The sequence below is a fragment of the Geotrypetes seraphini genome, chromosome 8 (assembly GCF_902459505.1).
Source record: "Geotrypetes seraphini chromosome 8, aGeoSer1.1, whole genome shotgun sequence".
Taxonomy (NCBI): Eukaryota; Metazoa; Chordata; class Amphibia; order Gymnophiona; family Dermophiidae; genus Geotrypetes; species Geotrypetes seraphini.
In genome coordinates, this window is record NC_047091.1 from 98964492 (window position 1) to 98985215 (window position 20724).

Genomic DNA, 20724 nt, shown 5'->3' on the forward strand with positions numbered 1-20724 from the left:
GGGGGGGGGCATGTGCACAGCAGGTGGGAGCGGGAGGGGGGCAGAGGTGAGGGAGGGAAAGGGGCACCTCTCACCCTCGCTATGCCACTGGATAGAACCACTGCAATCACTAACATAAGTAAAGAAAAAGAGACCTTGGAAAAAATGACCCCCACATAATTCAGCACATCAGGTTGTGCAAACTGGGGCACAATATAGTCATTGTATTATTGTTTTAAGAAAAAATATTCATGGCCTGAAAGTATTACGTTTTGTCCATGCCCAACATAGATACTAGAGCTCCACAGTGTAACGGAAGAAGCACACAAAGTTCATATTTACCTTCTGAGGTGGCATTTTCAGCAGCATGTTTTACTATGTAGCACGTCAATAACAGACTGGAGCAGGCATTATGAAGTGATCCATCCCACATCACTGTGGCCGAATGTGCCGTGATATTCAGCATTGAGATGTTGCTGTGCCCTCTGTCTTTCGAAGCTATGAAAAGTTGAGCAGTTGACACATCAGTTCAACTTTTGTGGACCTCCAGCCTAGGTGCAATAACACCACTTTGAATTCTGAAGGTTGACAGCTATAATGTACTTTCACTTTGACCATCAGATCAATAGAAATTCTCCCGGCTTGCAAGAGCATTGCAGCTGTGCCTTATACAGACTAGTAGTATCCACTCCTGCATCGGAAGCCTCTCTGACGTCACAACATCAGAGAGGCTTCTGACTCAGGCACGGATCTTGCGAGGAGCCACCACCCGCGATTTTGAATGGAACGATCGACTGAGCAAGGGAGCCGGCCAGACACGCTGCTGCTCCACAAGGAAGAGAATGGAAGGGGAAGGGAAAGAGAAATGCTTCTGCTGCATAGGAAAGGGGGACCCGGCGCTTTCAGCAGGAGACGGCTATTCCACACTACCTTTCCGATGGCTGAGGCGGCGCTGGCAGCTATGGGAGGATGCAGCTCCTCATCCTCGCTACTTTCTGGGGATGTTTCTGGGCGACAGGTAAACAGATCGTCTCCACGTGATCGCTTTGTGGGCCGGATATGGCCCGCGGGCTGTAGTTTGCCCATGTCTGCTCTAACCATTTGGCTACTCCTCTATTCTGTTCTCATATACGTGCTGCCTCAGTCGAGGACTCTCTCAGCAGACATGCGTATTCAACAGAAAGCTAAACCTTAGTACACCAATGCGCACGCAGGCAGTCATAATTTTCTGAAATATACTTTGTTGAATAAATATAGGGTTGCCGAATGAAAAATCCAGGCACTCTAGACTCGCACCCAGTCCTGCCCATCTCTGCCCCAGTCTTGCCCGCTATTGCCTGCTTTGGTCGGGCAGGAGACAATCTGCGCATGTGCGGATCTCACACAATGACCGCACACGCACATGCATGTGACGTCATCGCGTGAGACCCGCGCATGTACGGATTGCCTCCTGCCCGACGCGATTTAGAGGAGGCTTTTCAAAACCTGGTCAAAGTGCCAGATTTTGAAAAGCCATCTGGACCCCCGGACATGTCCTCAAAAGAAGAACATGTCCGGGGAAATCCAGACATCTGGTAGTGAGCCAGTGTTCCCGCTAAGCTGCGCTGGGGTGCGCTCACGCACAAAATATTACCTCGCAGCGCACAAGTTTCTCGTCACAGCGCACACAGTGTAGAGCACAGTTCTTCAACCGCCGGTCCGCAAACAAAATCTTGCCGGTCCGCGAAGGATTCGGTCCCCGCCGCAACGAAAGGCCGGCGTCAGCTGACTTGCAACTTCCTGTTGCAGTCGCTGTGCCGGGACTCCTGCCTTCGCCGGGACTCCTGCCTTCCACCGCGTTTGCCTCCTGCCTTGTCTCCGCACCTCCAGACCAGCAGCGGCAGCTGTGTATGCTTTTAACTTCGGCACAGAGCTGCCCCTAATCAATAGTTTAGCGCGGTTTCATAAGGCAGCCTCGGGGCCTTTGCTAGGCCGGCCCACATCGCATCATCGAAGCGGGCCGGCTATCAAAGGCCCCGAGGCTGCCTCATGAAACCGCGCTAAACTATTGATTAGGGGCAGCTCTGTGCCGAAGTTAAAAGCATACAGAGCTGCCGCTGCTGGTCTGAACTCTTGGGCCGCTGAAGGAGGGCAAAAAGCAGCTGTCCTGGAGGTTTCCCTTCCTCTCGCCTTTACAGGTTCCTTTTTTCCACCTTTTTTTTTTTCCTTCAAACGGCAACGGGCCCCAGCAGCGACATCAATCAAGTAAGTTCCACTGTCAATCAAGCGGTTCTGCTCGGCCAAAGCTTCCCCTGTGACATGAGCCACCCTCAGGGGAAAGAAAGTGACCCACAAAGGTGAGGGGAAGGGGGGCAGATGATGGAAGTTGGGGGGGGGGAGAGAGAGAGAGAGAAGGGGCAGATGATGGAATGGAGGAGATGAGAGAGAGAGAGAAGGGGACAGATGATGGAAGTGAGAAGAAGGGAGAGAGAGCAGAAGGCAGATGGATGTCAGTTGAGAAGGGAGAGCAGATGCTGAATGGAAGTGGGGAAAGAACACATACTGGATGGAAGGAGGAGATAAATAAAGGGGGAAGAAAATAGTAAGATAATGGAGGGGTGAGGGAAAGGGGTGACAAGCTGTGTGTAGACACAGTGAAAAGAGGGAAACGGGACTAAATAGTAAGAAAGAATTTAATTTAGATGGAGGCAGAAAATAGAGAAGGAAGACCAGAGAAGAAAAGGGAAGAGAGAGCAGAGAATGATCAGATCTGAGTGGAGGAAATGAGAAGAGAGATATGCTAAAAACCACAGGGGGGAGGGAAGGATAGAGATGCCAGACCATGAGGGGAACAGAAGGAAGATGATGGATGCTAGACCAAATTGGGGGGTGGGGGGGGGCAGGAGGAGAGATGGCAGGGAAAGACAGACAGTGAATGGAAGGGGCAGATGCTGGACTGAAGAGACAGAGAAGGTTATCATGCTGCTGTACCGGGCCATGGTACGCCCTCACCTGGAGTACTGCGTCCAGCACTGGTACTTTAAGAAGGACACGGTACTACTCGAAAGGATCCAGAGAAGAGCAACTAAAATGGTTAAGGGGCTGGAGGAGTTGCCGTACAGCGAAAGATTAGAGAAACTGGGCCTCTTCTCCCTTGAGCAGAGGAGATTGAGAGGGGACATGATAGAAACATTCAAGGTACTGAAGGGAATAGACTTAGTAGCTAAGGCAGGGAGAACGAGAGGGCACTCTCTAAAGTTGAAAGGGGATAGATTCCATACAAACGTAAGGAAGTTCTGTGGTAGAAAGCAACATATTTATTTGGCTCATAACTTGCTGGCGCCCGATATTTTTAGCTCACAGTGAAAAAAGTTTGCTCACAACACCCGCCCGCTTAGAGGGAACACTGCTGGTAACCCTCAATAAATATAGTAGATGTTCTCACAGTTGTTAGATTTTTAAATATTGCAGCTGCAAGCAAAGGTTTAAAGAATAGAAGTTTTGTGGCAAAGGTTAGAGAATAGTTAGATCAGGTGTGTCCAACCTGCGGCCCAAGGGCCACATGTGGCCCCGTGAAGTATTTTGTGCGGCCCCAGTCAAGGGCAATGCAGTGTTTTCCTCTGCTGCCCCCGGGTGTTTACCGTCTTGCCAGTTCCTTCCTCTATCTTGCTGCAGCGTTTGCGCAGCCCCAAAAAATTTTTTTTTCAGCCAATGCAGCACAGGGAAGCCAAAAGGTTGAACACCCCTGAGTTAGATAGTAAGGTATTCCAAGTTCCAGAGATGAAATGCTGAATTGTTCATGCATGTGGTCAGATGACTTCAGGTAAAAAAGGCTGGTCTTTGATCAAGGACTACAGCTACATGTGCATGAGATGGAAGCAGAAATGTAACAGATTCTAAGACAAAAGTTTCTCAGGGAGTACCCAGAAGGATAGGGGAGAAAAGAGACCAATAGGGACAGAGCTTGGCAACAGGTAGCAGAGAGAGGTCATACCTTTGCAGACCCATCACAGCAAAGGTTGTAGAAGTGACCAGGAAGTACAGCAATGAGACAAAAGACTCAAGCTTAGATGAGAAGAAAAGGGAGGGGATCCTAGGAGAAAGACCACTAGAAACAAAGCTTATACAGGTAAGCAAGAGTGGCTGCAGTAAGTATGAAATTACATTTCACACAATGCTTTGCTCACACACTAGGGCAGGAATGACTGCAGCATTACAGTTCCAAGAAGTGCAAATAACATTAAACACATCTTAGAGCTATATTATACTTGTAAACTAGCAAGAAGCTGCCAGGGGCAGAACATCCTTGCTTTCTAAAGATGACTATAACTGAATTTTATACACGTATCTACTCCAGCCATTTTTAACTTTTTCCCTTTTCCTATTGTATTTTCCTTTTATGTATCTTATATAATAAAACCCTAGAGCGTGCATGCGCTCTTGAAATTTCGTGATCCCTGCCGCTGTGATTTCTGATCCATGGCCGCCAATCCGGTGGCAGAGAACATTCTGGCCACTCCCCTCCTCCCGCCCTCACTCACCATGGAAGCCAGGCAAGCTCTCTCCCTGCCCGCGTCCTCAGCAGGGAACACACCTCCCGCCCTAACTCGCCGCTGCCGATCCTCCTCTAAAGAGCAGCCTGCGATGGTGGCTGGCTTTAGCGAACCTTGCAGGCCGCTCTCCAACCTCGGTAGCATGTTCCCTCTGACGCACGGGATCGCGTCAGAGGGAACGTGCTACCGAGTTGAAGAGCGGCCTGCGAGGTTCGCTAAAGCCAGACACCAACGCAGGCTGCTCTTTACAGGAGGATCAGCCACCACGGGGATCGTGAGAAGAGCCGCCGGTACTTTGAAACTTGAAAAAAGCAGCAGGCCAGCCCACGGGAGGGGAAGGCGGAGGGGCCGAACAGAGCAGGACAGCTCACGGTAAGAGAAGGGAATGGGGAGTGGGGGAAAATGCTGCTACTGCTTCAGCAGGGACCTGGAGGGGAAGGGAAATAGCGCTGCTGCTTCTGCAAAGGAAAGGGGGGGAAGAGAAGGGAATGAAGGGGTGGGGGGAAATGCTGCTACTACTTCACAGGGATCTGGAGGGGAAGGGAAATATTACTGCTGCTTCTGCAAAGGAAAGTGGGGGGGGGGAGAGAAGGGAATGGGGGTGGGGGGAAATGCTGCTACTACTTCACAGGGACCTGGAGGGGAAGGGAAATACCGCTGCTGCTTCTGCAAAGGAAAGTGGTGGGGGGGGGGGGGGGAGAGACTGAAAGAAATACAGACATACAAAGGAGGCCAGGGAGAGAGACAGACAGAAAGAAAGACAGACAGACAAAGGGTGCCAGGGAGAGAGAGAGAGAAAAAAATAGCAAGAGGGAGAGAGACAGAAAGAAAGAGACAGGAGCAGGGAGAAAGACATAAATAAAGACAGACAGGCATATATTCTAGCACCCGTTAATGTGCTATTTCTTTCTATAAAATTGTAGTTCTTTCCCCTTTTCCCATTGTTTTCAAGTCATAAGTATGTTTGTTTAGTTGGTGTATGTCTAATAATTAGTTCATGTATGTCTAATTAATTTAAAAATGTTTGTCTCCCCAGCTATTTTTAAATACTTTGTACAACGCTTTGTACTTTTGGAGAAGCGTTTAATCAAAACTTAAATAAACTATCCTTCATTCTGGGGGAGATCTATTAGGAAGTTAATTTAAGAAAATAGTACTTGGATATTCATAATTCCTGAAGCTGTCACAGAGCCTGGTATCCTTTACTAGTTTCATATGAGAGAACACCAACCTCTTTTTAGAGGACATATCCGGGTGTCTGGACAGCTTTTCAAAACCCAATATATGGGCAATATTCAAAGATATGTTACTGAGGAAAACATGTTTGCCTGTGTAAGAACATGTTTTTTAAACTGCCTTTCTCCCCAAAGTATGCATAAAAAATGAGTTAGTATAAGTAAGGGGAAGGAAAGTATGTATGGGAATTTCATTTGAAATTCATGCCCACAGTTTGCACCTACCTAAAGGTACATTCAAAACAAATGTATCTGCATTCCCCCAGTGACCTGCGTTTTCAAAAGAAAACTCTATTGGGAGTTTTCTTTTAAAGACCCACAGTTCTGCAAACACTGTGGGCATTTTTAAAACTGTCCATGCCATAATCATCTCTGCCTCCAAATTTTGAGGATTTACAGTAAGTTGAGGGAACTAACTGCAAACCTAACCATTTACCAGTAAGAACTTGTTTGCATCATATCCCATGCCATGACATCATAGCCTGTGAGTCAGCACCATCATCTGATGAATCAGGAGTAATACAGGTAAACCATAGACTTGATAGTTCATATACAAATATTAAGGGAGATCATACACGACAACAGCAAATGTTTAACACTTTGCAGGGAACACAAGAGTAATTTTGTAAAATGGCACTAATGTGAAATATCCCCCCCAAAATCCTCTTTTATAAAGACAACTTAGGTGCCTATGTGCATTTATAAAATAGAGTCTCAGATCTATCCCTAACAGTGCACAATTTCATGTATATTGCAATTCTGTCCCAACTATGCCCAACTTACATCCCAGAAATGCCCACATGCTTCACATGTGGAAACTGGGGGAGGGGGAAGAGAAGCATCATCAAATGAGAGTCAGTTGACATGCCATGAGCTGGGTTAGTGTTAATGACTGACTGTCTTTCAGTCCCTACTCCCCCCTCCCACTCCAGAAAAGTATGTTTTAAACTTACGTTTTAGATAATATGCAGACCCCAATGATGACCAGCTTTTGTTCTGGCGGCTGTATGCTGCAATCCTATAACATTTTGCTGACTCGACAGTCCCTAAAATGTACAAGAAGTTAAACATGGCATGAGCTCCAGAGAGGAAGTTCGTTCTGATGACTGTATATATGGAAGTTTCTGTGCTGAATAAGAGAATCCAGTTTCCTGGCAGGAACCAGATTCACATTTCACATTTATGATTTGTTCCTTTCAATACATTATTTATAGAAGTTTTGTGGGTATTACCCAGATCCTTGGTAACATTGTCTAGCAGAAGCATTGAATACAAAGAGGATAAAACCAGGAGTGGCTCAGCTTATCCCTGATGACACAGAGCCATCTGGAAAGCATATAAATGCCCAAGGCTAAGATGAATATCAACGTTGTCTGGATTGTATTTAATGTCTTCAATTTGATATGTTGTATTCAAAAAAAGACGCCTCAGCCCCACCACTCCACCGCTTGTAATAATTCAAAAAACAGGAAGCTATTTGTGGTGCTTCATCATTGGCAGTCAATTTTGCATGATGTTTTTCCCCTAATTTTAACTCTTTTTTATTTTTTATTTATCAAAAATCTTTAAAGAAATAACTATTTCAGAAACTCTTCACATCTTGAGTATCATAATGTATGCTTTAAAAGTAGATAGTACTTATCTCAGCCAAAAACCCAGGGAGTCAGACCCGACATGTTTCACAACCAAGTGTTTTTTCAAGGGTCTCCCAAGGGTGCCGCTGTCATCCGACTCCAAGTTAGTCTCACTTGGAGTCGGATGACAGCGGCACCCTTGGGAGACCCTTGAAAAAACACTTGGTTGTGAAACATGTCGGGTCTGACTCCCTGGGTTTTTGGCTGAGATAAGTACTATCTACTTTTAAAGCATACATTATGATACTCAAGATGTGAAGAGTTTCTGAAATAGTTATTTCTTTAAAGATTTTTGATAAATAAAAAATAAAAAAGAGTTAAAATTAGGGGGAAAACATCATGCAAAATTGACTGCCAATGATGAAGCACCACAAATAGCTTCCCGTTTTTTGAATTATTACAAGCGGTGGAGTGGTGGGGCTGAGGCGTCTTTTTTTGAATACAACATATCAAATTGAAGAAATTAAATACAATCCAGACAACGTTGATATTTATTTATGCCACTCGACTGGACTTAATCATTTTTGTCGAATTTTTGCCATAAGGTTTGCAAGGCTAAGATGAATCATGTCCCCATCCCACCTCCAGGGGCAGGCACTGCACGAAGGACATCGCCACAGCAGCCTGAACTTCTCAAGTAGCAGAGTCAAAAATTGTTACAAAGCAGTGACGTGCGTCGGGACACCTAAGCACCCTGGGAATCTAGGACCACCGCAACAGCTGCTGTCACTCCTACGGGAGATAGCACTAGCATTCCAGAAAAGCCCAACTGTTTTATAACTATGAGCCTGATATCCGGAGGCCAAGGTAAGAACTCCAACTGCAAGCGCACGATGCAAAGCCAGGGAGAAGCAGTAACAGAAATAGAAGGAGGAGGCTTGGCATCCACGCTCAAGCCCTGCAAAGACTGAGCCATCAGATCAAGCAACACCTCAAAGTTAAACAAGAGTACCACAGGCTGCTCAGCACCAAAATCCAGAGCCCCTAAGGGATCCGTGGATCCAGCATTCAAATCCAGATCCACCAGTCCGAACAGCGCAGCCTTGCAATCAAAAGCTCCTCGAGGACCGGATTCGCCGCTGCCACCCCCAGAACTGGCTGCGAAGCAGGAGCAGACGGAGCTGGCGCAGATGCTAAACTCCCTGAGGAAGAAACGTCAGGCAGAGACTGTGCAGAGGGGACAGAGCAGCCAGCAGTCAGATCCTCGGCTGAAAACTTGGAGCACAAAAATCTCACACACCCTGAGAAGGTATCTGGACTCTGGGGCATAGAGTCACCCTCAGATGACTGAAGCTTGCACACTTTAGGCTGCGCCACACAGAACATGGCGCAAAAATGCTCCAACAGCAACAAATTTGCCAAAATTTGGCATGAATCCAAGCTAGGAGACCCTCAGGACCCCATTTCTGCAGTTTTCCTGGCAAAAAAATCCAAATTTTAAAGAAGCAGGGAGAAGTTGATAAAAAAAAAAATTACTGAAAATCCAAGATGGACGCAGGACCTGAATTCATGCCAAAAACTCACTAAAAAAAAACTCACTTCCCGAAATTATAAAAATTCCCCAAATAGCATTTTTCAGGTGGGGGAACACAGAGGATCACTGGAAAACCCTCAAACCCCTCGAAATTAAGGTTTAGAAATCATTGTTAGAGTCTGTCAGCTCCTTTCACTCACAAACGCTGATCACAGAACACCAGCTGCTCTCTAGCCCCGATTAAGAGCCAGAGTGAGAATTGACTTAAAAATTGCAACAGGTGGGGGAACACAAAGGATCACTAGAAACTCGAGAAAACCCCTCAAACATTAAAATTTGAAAATTGTTATTGGAGCCTGTCAGCTCCTCTTGACTCACAGTACTGGACACAGAGCTGCTTTTCCTCTCTAGCCCCTGTTATGAGCCAGAGTGAGAATTCACTGCCATACTGCTGGAAAAGATGTCCTCAAGCTGATCTTCGGGCTGCCAGTCAGACTCCACCGTCTGAGAATGCCTCCACCCTTGCGGACTACTGACTGTGCACGGAGATGGGCAGAGACGCGAAAACGCAGCCTGCACACTGCGAAACACTGCTGAGCCCCCTAAGCGTGCTGAACAGTCTGCACACTTAACAGGGAGCGAGATGAGGTCAGGGACAGCCCTGACATCCAAGGAAGACTAGCAGACTGGCTAACAGGTACCCCAAAGGGATCAGGGATCGGCCTGTCAGCTACATACCGAAGTCTGTGAATTCTCAAGCAGGCAGCACTTCCAATGTCCACAGAACATGAAAGAACTGCGAAAGGGAACAAAACTACGTCAAAATAAAAATAATAAATTGGAACATACAGAACTAACACACTACATCCACATGCAGAAGAGAAAGACTGATGGGAGACACTAAGCTTGCCTGTGATGCACCCTAAAGGTGGAGTGAAAAACTTATAGTTCTCTTCTGCAACACATGCGAGTAAGGGGGAATAACCCTATGGTCTAGGATTCCAGTGCAATGGGTGAGACAATGGCCCCAGAAAAAGGAGGATGGATTGCGACATCCAGGTCTTACTTCCATTGCTTTCAATTGAAGTCAAACCCGGATATCTTAATCCTTTCTCTTTTTTATGGAGCCATATGGTAACCTTAGCTCCAGGTCTGCTTCCAACACTACCCTTTATCCCTGCAGAAATCCAGAGGTTCCTATTTGCCTACAAAAGAGCTCCCCCTCCCCTTTTGAAAACTGCTCCCAGAAAGTTTTGGACAGGTTTGCAAAGGGCCTGTTACCTGTAAAGGTGAGATTTTGCCCTTCTAGAAACTTTCCTTTGACACACTTTGAGGAGGCTGGACTCTCAGCTAGTGGCTGCCATTCTATGCAGTAGAACCTGCTCCGTTTCTTAAATTTCCATCCTACAGTAACATTGTTGCTGCTAGAAGGACTTATTTTCACCAAATCATCTCCTGTGATGGAACAGAAGAGACATATGAGCATATAGGGAACAATTTTATAACATAGCATCTATTTTAAGCCTATTATATAAGGGCAACATATGGCCTCGATCAGTGGTGTACCTAGGTTATGTGACACCTGGGGCTGATCATTTTTTAACACCCCTCCCCATATAAAATGGGGTTGGAGGAGCACCCCCTAGGAGCAGCACCCGGGGTGGACCGCACCCGCCCCTAACTCCCCCTTGGTATGCCACTGCCTGAGGAAGGAGATTTTTGTCTCCAAAAGTTACTAAAAAATGTATTAAAAGTCCAATAAAAAGATTACCTTATTTCTGTTTTCTATTTATAAATGTTTATCAATACAGCTACAATGCTACTTTATTTTAAAGCAACAAAAAATGCTTTTTTCTACCTTTTGTCATCTCTAGTTTCTGTTTACCTCATCTTTTCTTCACTCTCCATCCCATCCAGCATCCGCCCTCTATGTCTGTTCCTTCCACTTTTCTCTTTCTGTCTCCATTCCTTCTCTCTTGCTCTGGCATCTCTCTCTTCTCTTTTCCTTCCCTCCTTCCCACCCCAACTCACCCCATGGTCTGGCATCTATTTCCCTTCCCCCATGCCCTGGGATCTCTCTCCTCGCTTCTCCTTCCATCTCTCCATCCATGCTCTGGCATCTCCTTTCCTTCCTTTCCCTCCTTCTCTCCCTTTTTGATGGTCTAGCATCTGTCCCCTTTCCTTCTCTCCCCCCATATCCTGGCATCTCTCTCCTCTCCATCCCATCTATCTCTCCCTCCCCCTCCCCCTCCATGCTATGGCATTTCCTCTCTTTCCTTTTCTTCCCTCCTTTCCACATGGTCTAGTTTAACTCCTCTCCTCTCCCTTCCATTCCTTCTCCCTTCTCCCCAATTGGATGGCTTTCTTTCTTACTCATTCCTCTCTCCAATCGGGTGCATGGTGCAGCATTTCTGTACCCCCCCCTCCCCCATGTGTACCTCTCTTCTCTCATTGTCAGCAGCCTTCACAACTCGTTGCTCTGCCGGCATCAGGCCTTCCTCTCTGCCATTTCCCGCCTACTTCCTGCTTCCACAAAGGCAGGACCCAGCAGAAAGGAAGGCCCGACACTGGCAAAGCAGTGAGTTCTGCCACTGCCAGAAGGGGAAGTTCAGAGACCATGATGCTGACGCTGACCCTGGGTGCAACCCCTTATGGTTTGTACACAGGGTGGACTGCCCCCCCCCCCCTTCATATACCACTGTTCTAGGTGTGTTTATAAAACAGGTACCCAGAACCAGACTCAATACCATACAAATATCCATGCACAAATTTATACCTGCTATGAATATACAGCAAGAGCATCACATCTCTCCTCAAGCTTAAATCACACTCATCAGACTGGCTGCTGATATTAGTGGCACTTATCCAAGCCTTGCTGTTGACTACTGCCATTAACCAGCCATGTTGAATCCAGCCAGTAGAAGGCAGGGTATAGCTGTGGAGGAGCCAGCAATTATGTTTGCTGGAATCAGGCCTGTCTCCCAGTGCATTCTGGGATGTGCTGGGAATGGCCTAAGATTCCGATTGGCCAGATCCCCTAGGCCACTCCCCATAGGAGGCACCTAGGGGATCTGGTCAATCAGAATCATAGGCCACTCCCAGCACATCCCAGAATGCACTGGGAGATGGGCCTAAGATTCCAGTTGGCTCAGATGCCTAAGGCCCCTCCTACAGAAGAGGCCTTAAGTGCCTGGGCCAATCAAGGCCTTAGGTCACTTCCTGGTGCATCCCAAGATGCACCAGAAAGGGGTAAACCCACCATTCCAGCGAAGGTGGGCCTGCCAGCCGAACCCAAGAAGGATCCGTCCAGCCGGCTATCTAAAAAGGTTACAGGGGGGTTCCTGGTGGGGGTGGCCTTGGGGTGTCCAGGTGGGCTACCTTTGGGGAGTGGGGGTTATCCAGCAGGAGGAACTGGGCATCCATCCTACTGGTTAACTTTTGAGGGGTGGGGGTGTCTGGCAGGAGAGATTGGGTATCTCTCTTGCTGGGGGTCACAGCAGGTGCCGATCAGGGGTACTGGCATCCCTCCTGCTGCGATCATTCAGGGGGGGCGAGGGCGCAGCGGGTGCGGGCAGAAGAGATTGGGCATCTCTCCTGCCACAATCATTTGGGAGGGTTCTGGCAGGTTCCAGCAGGAGAGACTGGGCATCTCTCCTGCCATGATCATTCGGGAGGGGTTGTGGTGGATGCGGGCAGGAGAGATTGGGCATCTCTCCTGCCATGATCATTTGGGAGGGTTCCAGTTGGAGAGATTTTTGGGGGGAGAGGCGGTTCCATGATTCTCAAACTAGCGCTTATGACAGACGTCGGTTAAAGAATCATCCCTCCCACGCCTAAAAGGTCTTATTTGGGGCGTTTGGGACTTTGGCAATTTTTTTTTTTCAAGAATAGGGCTTAAAGGTAGACGTAGTAGCGGTCTGGGTGATTAAACACCTGAACATACAGGTAAACCATTCTCAATAAAAAACCACATTTTTTTGAGAATGGACATTTCCCTGCTGCCTACTTTGGGCACTTTAAAGCCTTAGGCCAAAAAGGGACTTAGACTTTTTTATTTTTTTTTAAATTATGCCCCTCTTATTCTTTGTCTGTGTTGTTTTGTTTTTAGACATTTGTTTAGACTAGAAAATGAAATGGTGACAAATTTTCCCTCATCCCCATGGGAACTCATTTTCCCGTCCTGTCCAGGTGAGTTCTTTTCCTGTCCCTGCCACTTTCCAGCAAGCTCTATCCTCATCTGCACAAGCCTCAAACACTTTAAAATCATAAGTGTTCGAAGCTTGTGTGGTTAAGACAGAGCTTACTGGAATGGGACAGGGAAATTGAGTTCCTGTGGGGACGGGGACAAATTTGTCCCCGTGTCATTCTCTAATTTGGACCCCTGAGGCAGGTCATTCAGGCCGAAACACTACTCTTGTTGGTTCTTTTTTTTAAAAAAAGAATAAACTTTTGCATGCCATCTTTGCCTCCACGTTTGTTTTTTGCTTGGAGTCTTCCAGTTATATCCAAGCTTAATATCAGTGGCGGACAGCGAAAGCACTGCCCACTACCAGCTGAGTATCAGGCCCACTGTAATTCAGAAAAAAGCTACAAAAAGTTTGCTTTTTCATACCTCTGTCAAAACTTGACATTTTTCAATGAAATTTGGGATATATCCAGATGCTGGCATTGAATATCCAGGTCAAGGTTAGCTGCCTCGGACTTAGCCGGCCAAGCCGATATTCAGCGGCTGACTGGCTAAGGCAATACAGTGAAAGATAGACCTGCTTTTTAGGCGGGTCTATCTAGCTGGTAGCTCAGCTGATGAATATTGGCAGTGACCGGTTATGGTGCGTGACACAGCCAGTCACTGGTCAATCCAGCGAGCCGGATAGTCAACAGGAGATAACTGGCTAAGTACCACTGAATATTGGTATATGTGTATGTATGCATATATTTCCTCCCTCTATATATAAATATATATTTTTTAGAATAAAAATGTAAATATGTTTTGTGGTTAAGACTATGACAAAGATCATCACCTGTATGCAGATCTGAATCAATCATATACGATTGAACAGGAGCCCGACCATCCTTGTTGACAGCTTCTATGGAAAAGTTGTACACAGCTCCCGAAATTAAAACACTTCCACTCGTCTTGTTTTCAGGAATGTCCAGTGGTTTCTGGTCCCCCTCACACAGGCATGACAGCATCCTGACCCGCAAGATGTAGTTCACATTGCCTTGGTCGGCGGCGGCTTTCTGAAACAACAGAAGGAAAGTGGCAAGAAGGATGGGTCATCAGGCTATAAGGCCCACTCCTGGGCCTACCATTTCATTGGTGGGGTAGTGGGTGCAGGAACAATCCACTCACTCTCATAGTAGAATGGCTGCTCCAAGTCCCAGCAGCTATTTTGAAGGAGGAGCCAGTCCTGCATGGAAGCGAGTGAATTGCTCCTGCAGCCACAATTCCACCAATGAAAAGATAGACCCAGGAAGGAGTTCAACACCATCAGGAGAGGGACTGCTGCCACCAGGTATGTCCAAGAAAGGGCCTGCTGTGAGTAGGCATGTCTGGGAGAGAAGCTGCTGCCAGTGGGTGGATTGGCTCAGGGACTGTATAGCATTTTCAGTTTCAGCCAAAAATGCAAAATAACACCAAACAGATTTTGGGCCGGTTTCAGCAACAAAATTTACCGTAACCTGAAATTCGGTTAACCTCTGGACAGTTAAGTCCATTATTCAGCACTTAACTGGTTATGGGTTACAGTATAAAGAAAGGATGACCTTTTATGCGGTCCTATTTAAGTGGTTAACCTGGCCAGTTAAGTGTTGACTCTGCTTCCAGAACACTCCCAAAATTGCTGGCCCAAAAATGGGGGTCTCGGTTTATATTTGGGTCTATGCTTGAATACAGTGTTCCCCCGGTTATTCGCGGTCAACGGTTCGCGGTCTCGATCATTCGCGGTATTTTCAGATCGCGAACCGCCGACAAGGAGAGGGCAGCGAGAGAGGCAGGAAAGAGCAGCCGGAGCGCCACAAGTGCAGGAAATCACTCGCGGTTCACTCCGACCATCTCTTTCTGCACAAAGTTGGGCTTATCCAATCAGGAGCTGCTTTGACACACAGCTCCTGATTGGATAAGGCCCGACTTCGTGCAGGAAGAGGCACTCCGGCTGCTCTCCCGCTGCCCTCTTCAGGCTCCCCCATGAAAAACCATATTTGCAGTTTTTCGAGATTCACAGGGGTTCCTGGAATGGAACCCCCGCGAATCTCAGGGGAGCACTGTACTTCTGTAACAAGTTTTTTAAAATATCATAATTTAAACCTACAAGGGTAGGGTTACCATATTTTCCGGAATGAAAATCCAAACCCATGGCCCCACCCCCAAGCCTGCCCAGTTCTGTCCTGTTCCGCCCGAGTCATGCCCTATTCCACCCCCAAGCCCCGCCCCCAACCCTGCCCCATCAACCTGTTTGCTTGTGGGAGGGTATCTGCACATGCGCTAGTGTGACACAATGACATCAAATGCATGATGCTGGAAGGGGGAGAGAGGGAAGAGTTGGCAAAAAACTGGAGAATAATAGGAGGAGGGAGATGGAAAGCTATAAACAGAAGAAGATAGAGAGGCAGAATAATAAATGGAGGAAAACCGAAAGGAAAAGGTTAAAGTCAGAGATGGATGTAGGAGAAGAAATGAAGAAGACAGGAAGAAGAGAAGAAGCAGATAGAATGAAGACCCTGGAATGAAAATTAAGAAAAGACTGAAGAAACTAGAAACTGGGATAAACATGAATGAAAATGGTCAGACATAAAAAGGTAGAAAAAAAAGAATTTTATTTTTAATTTCATGAACAGAAAATGCAATTTTACAGTAAATTTACATTACTTTCTTTTATTTCCCAAAAGTGTAGAGTGCTGTTTCTCTTGCTCTAGTGTTGCTTCTTGAGATTTAAGTTTGATTTTTGCCTACATTTATTTAAGTTTGCAATTGCATTTTCCTATGTAGGGGCTTTGTTGTGAATGTTTGCTTTGAGATATATGCTTTGAGATATATGCATCACAAATCTTTGTATTATGTTTAGTGACTTATGAGATAGCTGATAGGGAGGGAGGGTGAGCAGTCTTTGACTCACCATGATAACCCAAATTTCTAACTTCAGTTTATATTCGAGTCAACCTTTCTCCCCACCGCACCCTTATTTTTTTTTTTTAGGGGAAAGGATGCCTTGGTTTATATTCCGATCGGTTTATATTCGATTGTATAAGTGCTGTAAGTGCTGCTGAAAATTATCAGTTAGCCAGTGCAGGGACAGAGCTTACCTAAGATGGTGGCAGGCAGCTCGAACTAAGATGCCGTCGGAGTTTCGGGGGGGAACTTTTCCTGTTTTTACCTGATGGTGAAAAGAAAATCTAAGATCCGGGTTTTCCTGGAAGAATCTGCTATGCCAACCGGACCGATGGATGCCTTTGACGAGCGGGGCACCAGAACGCAGGAACTGAAGGAATCCTTGGCAGGGACAGACACGCAGGCTGAAGCGTGTAACTTCTCCTTTGAGGGCGCCACCTTGTCTCTGGAAGAGCGAAGACCTCCGATGCGGCCCGAGGGGACGGAGGGGAAATTGGTTGCAGTACCAGCCCGGGACATTCTCTTCCTGACCCAAAAGAGTGCGGGAAATGACTATGGACGGGAGTTGGAGAAGCCTTCTTTGCAGCCACCTGTGCAATCAGAGAATGGGACTAAATAGGCCCCCGATATTTTCCTCGTGACTAAAGGTACCGCTGATGTGGTTTTAGATACTCTGGGCTTTACAGTTGGCTCTGGAGACGGTGTTGCACCTATGCAAAGGCCTGAAGTTTTCAATAGGGAAACATTATGGAAAGCGATATCTAATTTGCAACTCTCTCTGGGAACTCAAATGCAGCAATTTTCAACATGATAGTTCTTTCAGAGAATTTGGAATTAAAGAAGAAAGTATCATATCTGGAGAATAAGGCAGATGAACATGAGACCAGATTAAAAGCGGTTGAGGCTCAGACCTTAACTTGGGTTAAGAATAGCGGAAATCTTCATTTCAAGCTAGAAATGCTGGAGAATGCTAACTAGAAGGTGTAATCTTCAGATTATAAACTTCCCAAAAGTATTTTCTTTATAAATTTAATCATTTATTACAACAAATAAAATTAGGAATACACACTAGTATAAAAGAAGATAAATATTACTTCAAAGAAAATAAATTCAATTCCAAGTCCGCATTATTGGGACTGTGACTTTAACCGACAAATCACATGGTTACAGGAAAATTTAAATTTAAATTATAATCTGCAATCAGGCACATCTATATTCCTTTCTTTACTTTATTACTTCTTGTCAACCTCTGTAATAATCTCAGGGAATTTGTCCAATTTACCAAAAGTATTTTCTATATCAGCACATGACATGTTTAAAAAGTATTTGTCTGAAATTTTGAAGGTACCTGAAGCTTCATACCCACCTCTCTCAAAATTTGCTATTTACCTAGAAGAACTAAATCTCAAAATCCTAACCAGCAGAATTTATCTGCTATGTTAAAACTCTTTTTCAAATATAAAGATGTTCCCTTTATGTCAAATGTAGTAAGAATGTATCCTGACATATCACTTTCCATTCAGAAGAGAAGAAAGCAGTTTCTTATTTTGAGACCTCAGACAGTGCAGTTAGGTGCAATGTTCGTTTTGAGATACTCCTGTAAATGTGTTATGGTTTATCAAGAAAATAGATATGTTTCTTATGAGCCACACCAGTTGTCAAAATTTATTTTGGCCAAAGTGCAAACTGTTTCTACCACGTGAGACCTGTCAATCCCTAATATTAGCTCAGTGAGGATATGTCTTGATGCCACTTAGCCACATCTTTATTTTCCTTTTTTACAAGTATTTCGTTAAATATTTCCATCTATTTGCAGCTATGCCTCTACTACTATTGTGGACTAATTATACATGCCTTGGTAAATTTTCCTTTGTTATTTCTGTTGGCAATGTATTTTTTTCTTCTTTTGACTGATTACTTTGTCAAATATTGAAATATATAAATAAAGAATTATTTAAAAAAGAAAATTATCAGTTAGCCCCGAACAGGTGATTTAACTAGCCAGGCGTCATTTCTGGCTCGTTGAATATCAACCCCTTATTAACTAACTCACTGCTTAGAAGTATAAATTATACATCTAAGGGACACCACCCCCAACCCTGTTTCCCTTTGGACAGATCATGCTAGCTGCATACATCTAAATCCATTCATTCAAATGACACAAATATTCAAGAAATCACATATACAGGTGCCCCAGCTGCTACCTGAACAAGTGCTTTTGTAAATAATCTGACCCTCTCCCAATAGACACATTGTACGCCTACAACGGGGCTACTCAGATAGTGGACCGGGAAGAAGTAGTGTCAGAGTGAGCTCTGAAGCCGACGCGGGCAGCAAGTTCGTCACTGCTCACGCTGAAGTTAGAAAGGTACAGGGAAGAGGCCCAGGCGGCAGGGAGGGAAGTGGGAAGGGGAGGCAGAGAGGAGGAGGGGTGCTGGTGTCCCGAGGAAGACCGCGCCAGGTGCAGACCCCCCCCCTTGTACCCCCTCTTTCGACACCACTGTGTCTGTTGTAACTTGCAGACTCCAGTTTTCAGACAGTTGACATTTCCAGACCTCCACTCAAAATATTTGAGTAATCCTGGCCTACAATATTCAAGCCTTACCTCCCAGTGAAAGCTCAGGTTTCTTTGTCCATCTTTGGAGATTTCTCCCACTGAGTAATGGAGCTCTGGACTCTCCTGGAGCTCTAAAATGGAAATATTACAAGTTCCTATTAGAGAAATAGTGCATTTAGTCTGAGTTGAGAGAAATATTTGATTTTTATAAGTAGGAAGGCTTTCTGCAGATTTTTAGCATAGTCAGTCTTCCCTAAACATAGGAGTGCTTGATAGAAGGATCCTAATTCATTAGGCTGTACATGTATGTTTATTTTTATGCAGGTAAATATTAATTTATCCAAGTACAACTTTTGAATATTACATTCTATTTTATTTATGGATATTTATAGCTAATCTTTGTACGGAGATCTTACCCAAAGCAGGCGTCACCAAATTATCAAACTTCAAAATGCAACAATAACCAAATAGGCTTTTTGGGGTTTTGCCATATACTAGTCACCTGGATTGGCCACTGTGAGGATGGGCTACTGGGCTAGATGGACCATTGTTCTGACCCAGTAAGGCTAGTCTTATGTTCTTATTGTTTCCTATTTTTATATCTAGAGATACTGAAAAGCATATTTTGCTATTCGATTGAATATAAAATGAAAAATATTATTTGACTGAAATCAAATATTGAATATGAATAATGGGCATTGAGCTTTAACATAACAAATAATAAAAGAAACAACGTGTTTATTTCAGTAGGATTTAGCACAGTAGAATCCCGGATTATTCGTATTCAAATTTAAACCAGTATTTGGTCGAATACGAATAATGTATTCAGTGAACTCTTCAGGGCCTAATCAAATACGAATATTTGGTACAGCCCTTATAGATAGATACGAGGGTTCTTCAAAAAGTTTTCGCACTCTCATATTTTCACACTCAACCAAAAACAATTTTTTCCAATGGCATTAAGAAGTTAGTAGGATGCTGGAAAAAATGTATCGCACAACAGGGTGATTATGTGGAAAAGTGATGTAATTTGCTTTTCAGATATTTAATAATGTTTAAAAAATAAAAAGTGCTGAAATTTCAGAAGCTCCCTAGTAGATAGATAGATAAATAAAACCCTTATATCAAATAAAAATAACATATTAACAAAAATTAATCACCTAAGTCAGGGGTGTCAAACTCAGGTTCGTGGGCCAAATTTGGTCCACAGGGTAATTAGATTTGGCCCTCTGTTCCTTCCCTTCCTCCATGCCGGTTTTCCAGTCTCACCTTCAAAGCAGCCTGCAGAGGATTGCAGGTCGACCGTAGCGAACCTAGCAGGCTGCCTTCGGCCTCCGCAAAACATTCCCTCTGCTGCTGTCCTGCATGTCAGAGGAGGGGCGGGACTGCAGCAGAGGGAACATGCTGCAGAGGCCGACGTCAGCCTGCTAGGTTCACTACAGAACCTCTGCAGGATGCTTTGAAGGTGAGACAGGGAAGCCATATGACGCTAGAAAGAAGGCAGACCCTGGTATAAAGAAGGAGGAAAACATGCAGGCCTTCGTGGGGGGGGGGGGTGGAGGTGCGGTAGCAGTGGGCCCTGGTGTAGAAGTACACGGAGGGAAGGAGGGGTCCAAACAGACGTGCATATGCCGGACTGAGGGTGGGGGGAGGGGAAAAATAATGGGTCTAAAAACAGAGGAGAGAGATGGAGGACAATGGGATGGAGGGAGGGAACATAAGAATAGCCTTAATGGGTTAGACCAATGGTCCATCAAGCCCAGTAGCCCATTCTAATGGTGGCCAAACCAGGTCACTAGTACTACACTTGTCACCAATGTCTGAAATAATCCATTTACCTTCCCAGATGATGTAAAAACATAACCAACTGAATCTTTGTAAGGTTGTACCAAAACCAAATCGAAATGGAAATCTCTATTTGTGATTTACAGACAGCCATACAGAACAGAACAGAAAGGGAGAGAAGTTGGACACAAGGGATAGTGTGGAGGGGGGTTAGAGATACTGGATAGGAGGGCAGTTAAGAAGGAAAAGGGAGAGATGGTGGACCCTGGGGTGCTGAGGAAGGAAGGAGAAATGCTGGATGAAAGGGTAGTTGAGAAAAGGACAGATGGTGGATCTGGAGATAGTGGAAGGGAAGGGACTCAGAAGGGGAGGACAGAGATGGAAGATGGATGGTTAGCACGGAGAAAGAAGGAAATGACA

The 20724-nt window shown here is 45.4% G+C and overlaps 1 protein-coding gene across 4 annotated transcripts in view; it reads right to left on the minus strand.

Moving 5' to 3' along the window:
• The window catches only part of IL12RB1 (interleukin 12 receptor subunit beta 1), a 144693-nt gene that overhangs the window by 23197 nt on the left and 100772 nt on the right, over positions 1-20724 (minus strand). For 2 of the 4 annotated variants that reach the window (XM_033954934.1, XM_033954933.1), the window contains exons 7-11: positions 18568-18650; positions 13876-14095; positions 10136-10309; positions 6700-6792; positions 322-477 (exon numbers count right to left, since the gene is read on the minus strand). In XM_033954934.1, coding sequence (XP_033810825.1) covers positions 322-477; positions 6700-6792; positions 10136-10309; positions 13876-14095; positions 18568-18650 — 726 coding nt within the window. The remainder of the gene's footprint in view (positions 1-321; positions 478-6699; positions 6793-10135; positions 10310-13875; positions 14096-18567; positions 18651-20724) is intronic. The other 2 variants (XM_033954936.1, XM_033954935.1) reach the window with 2 other exon arrangements.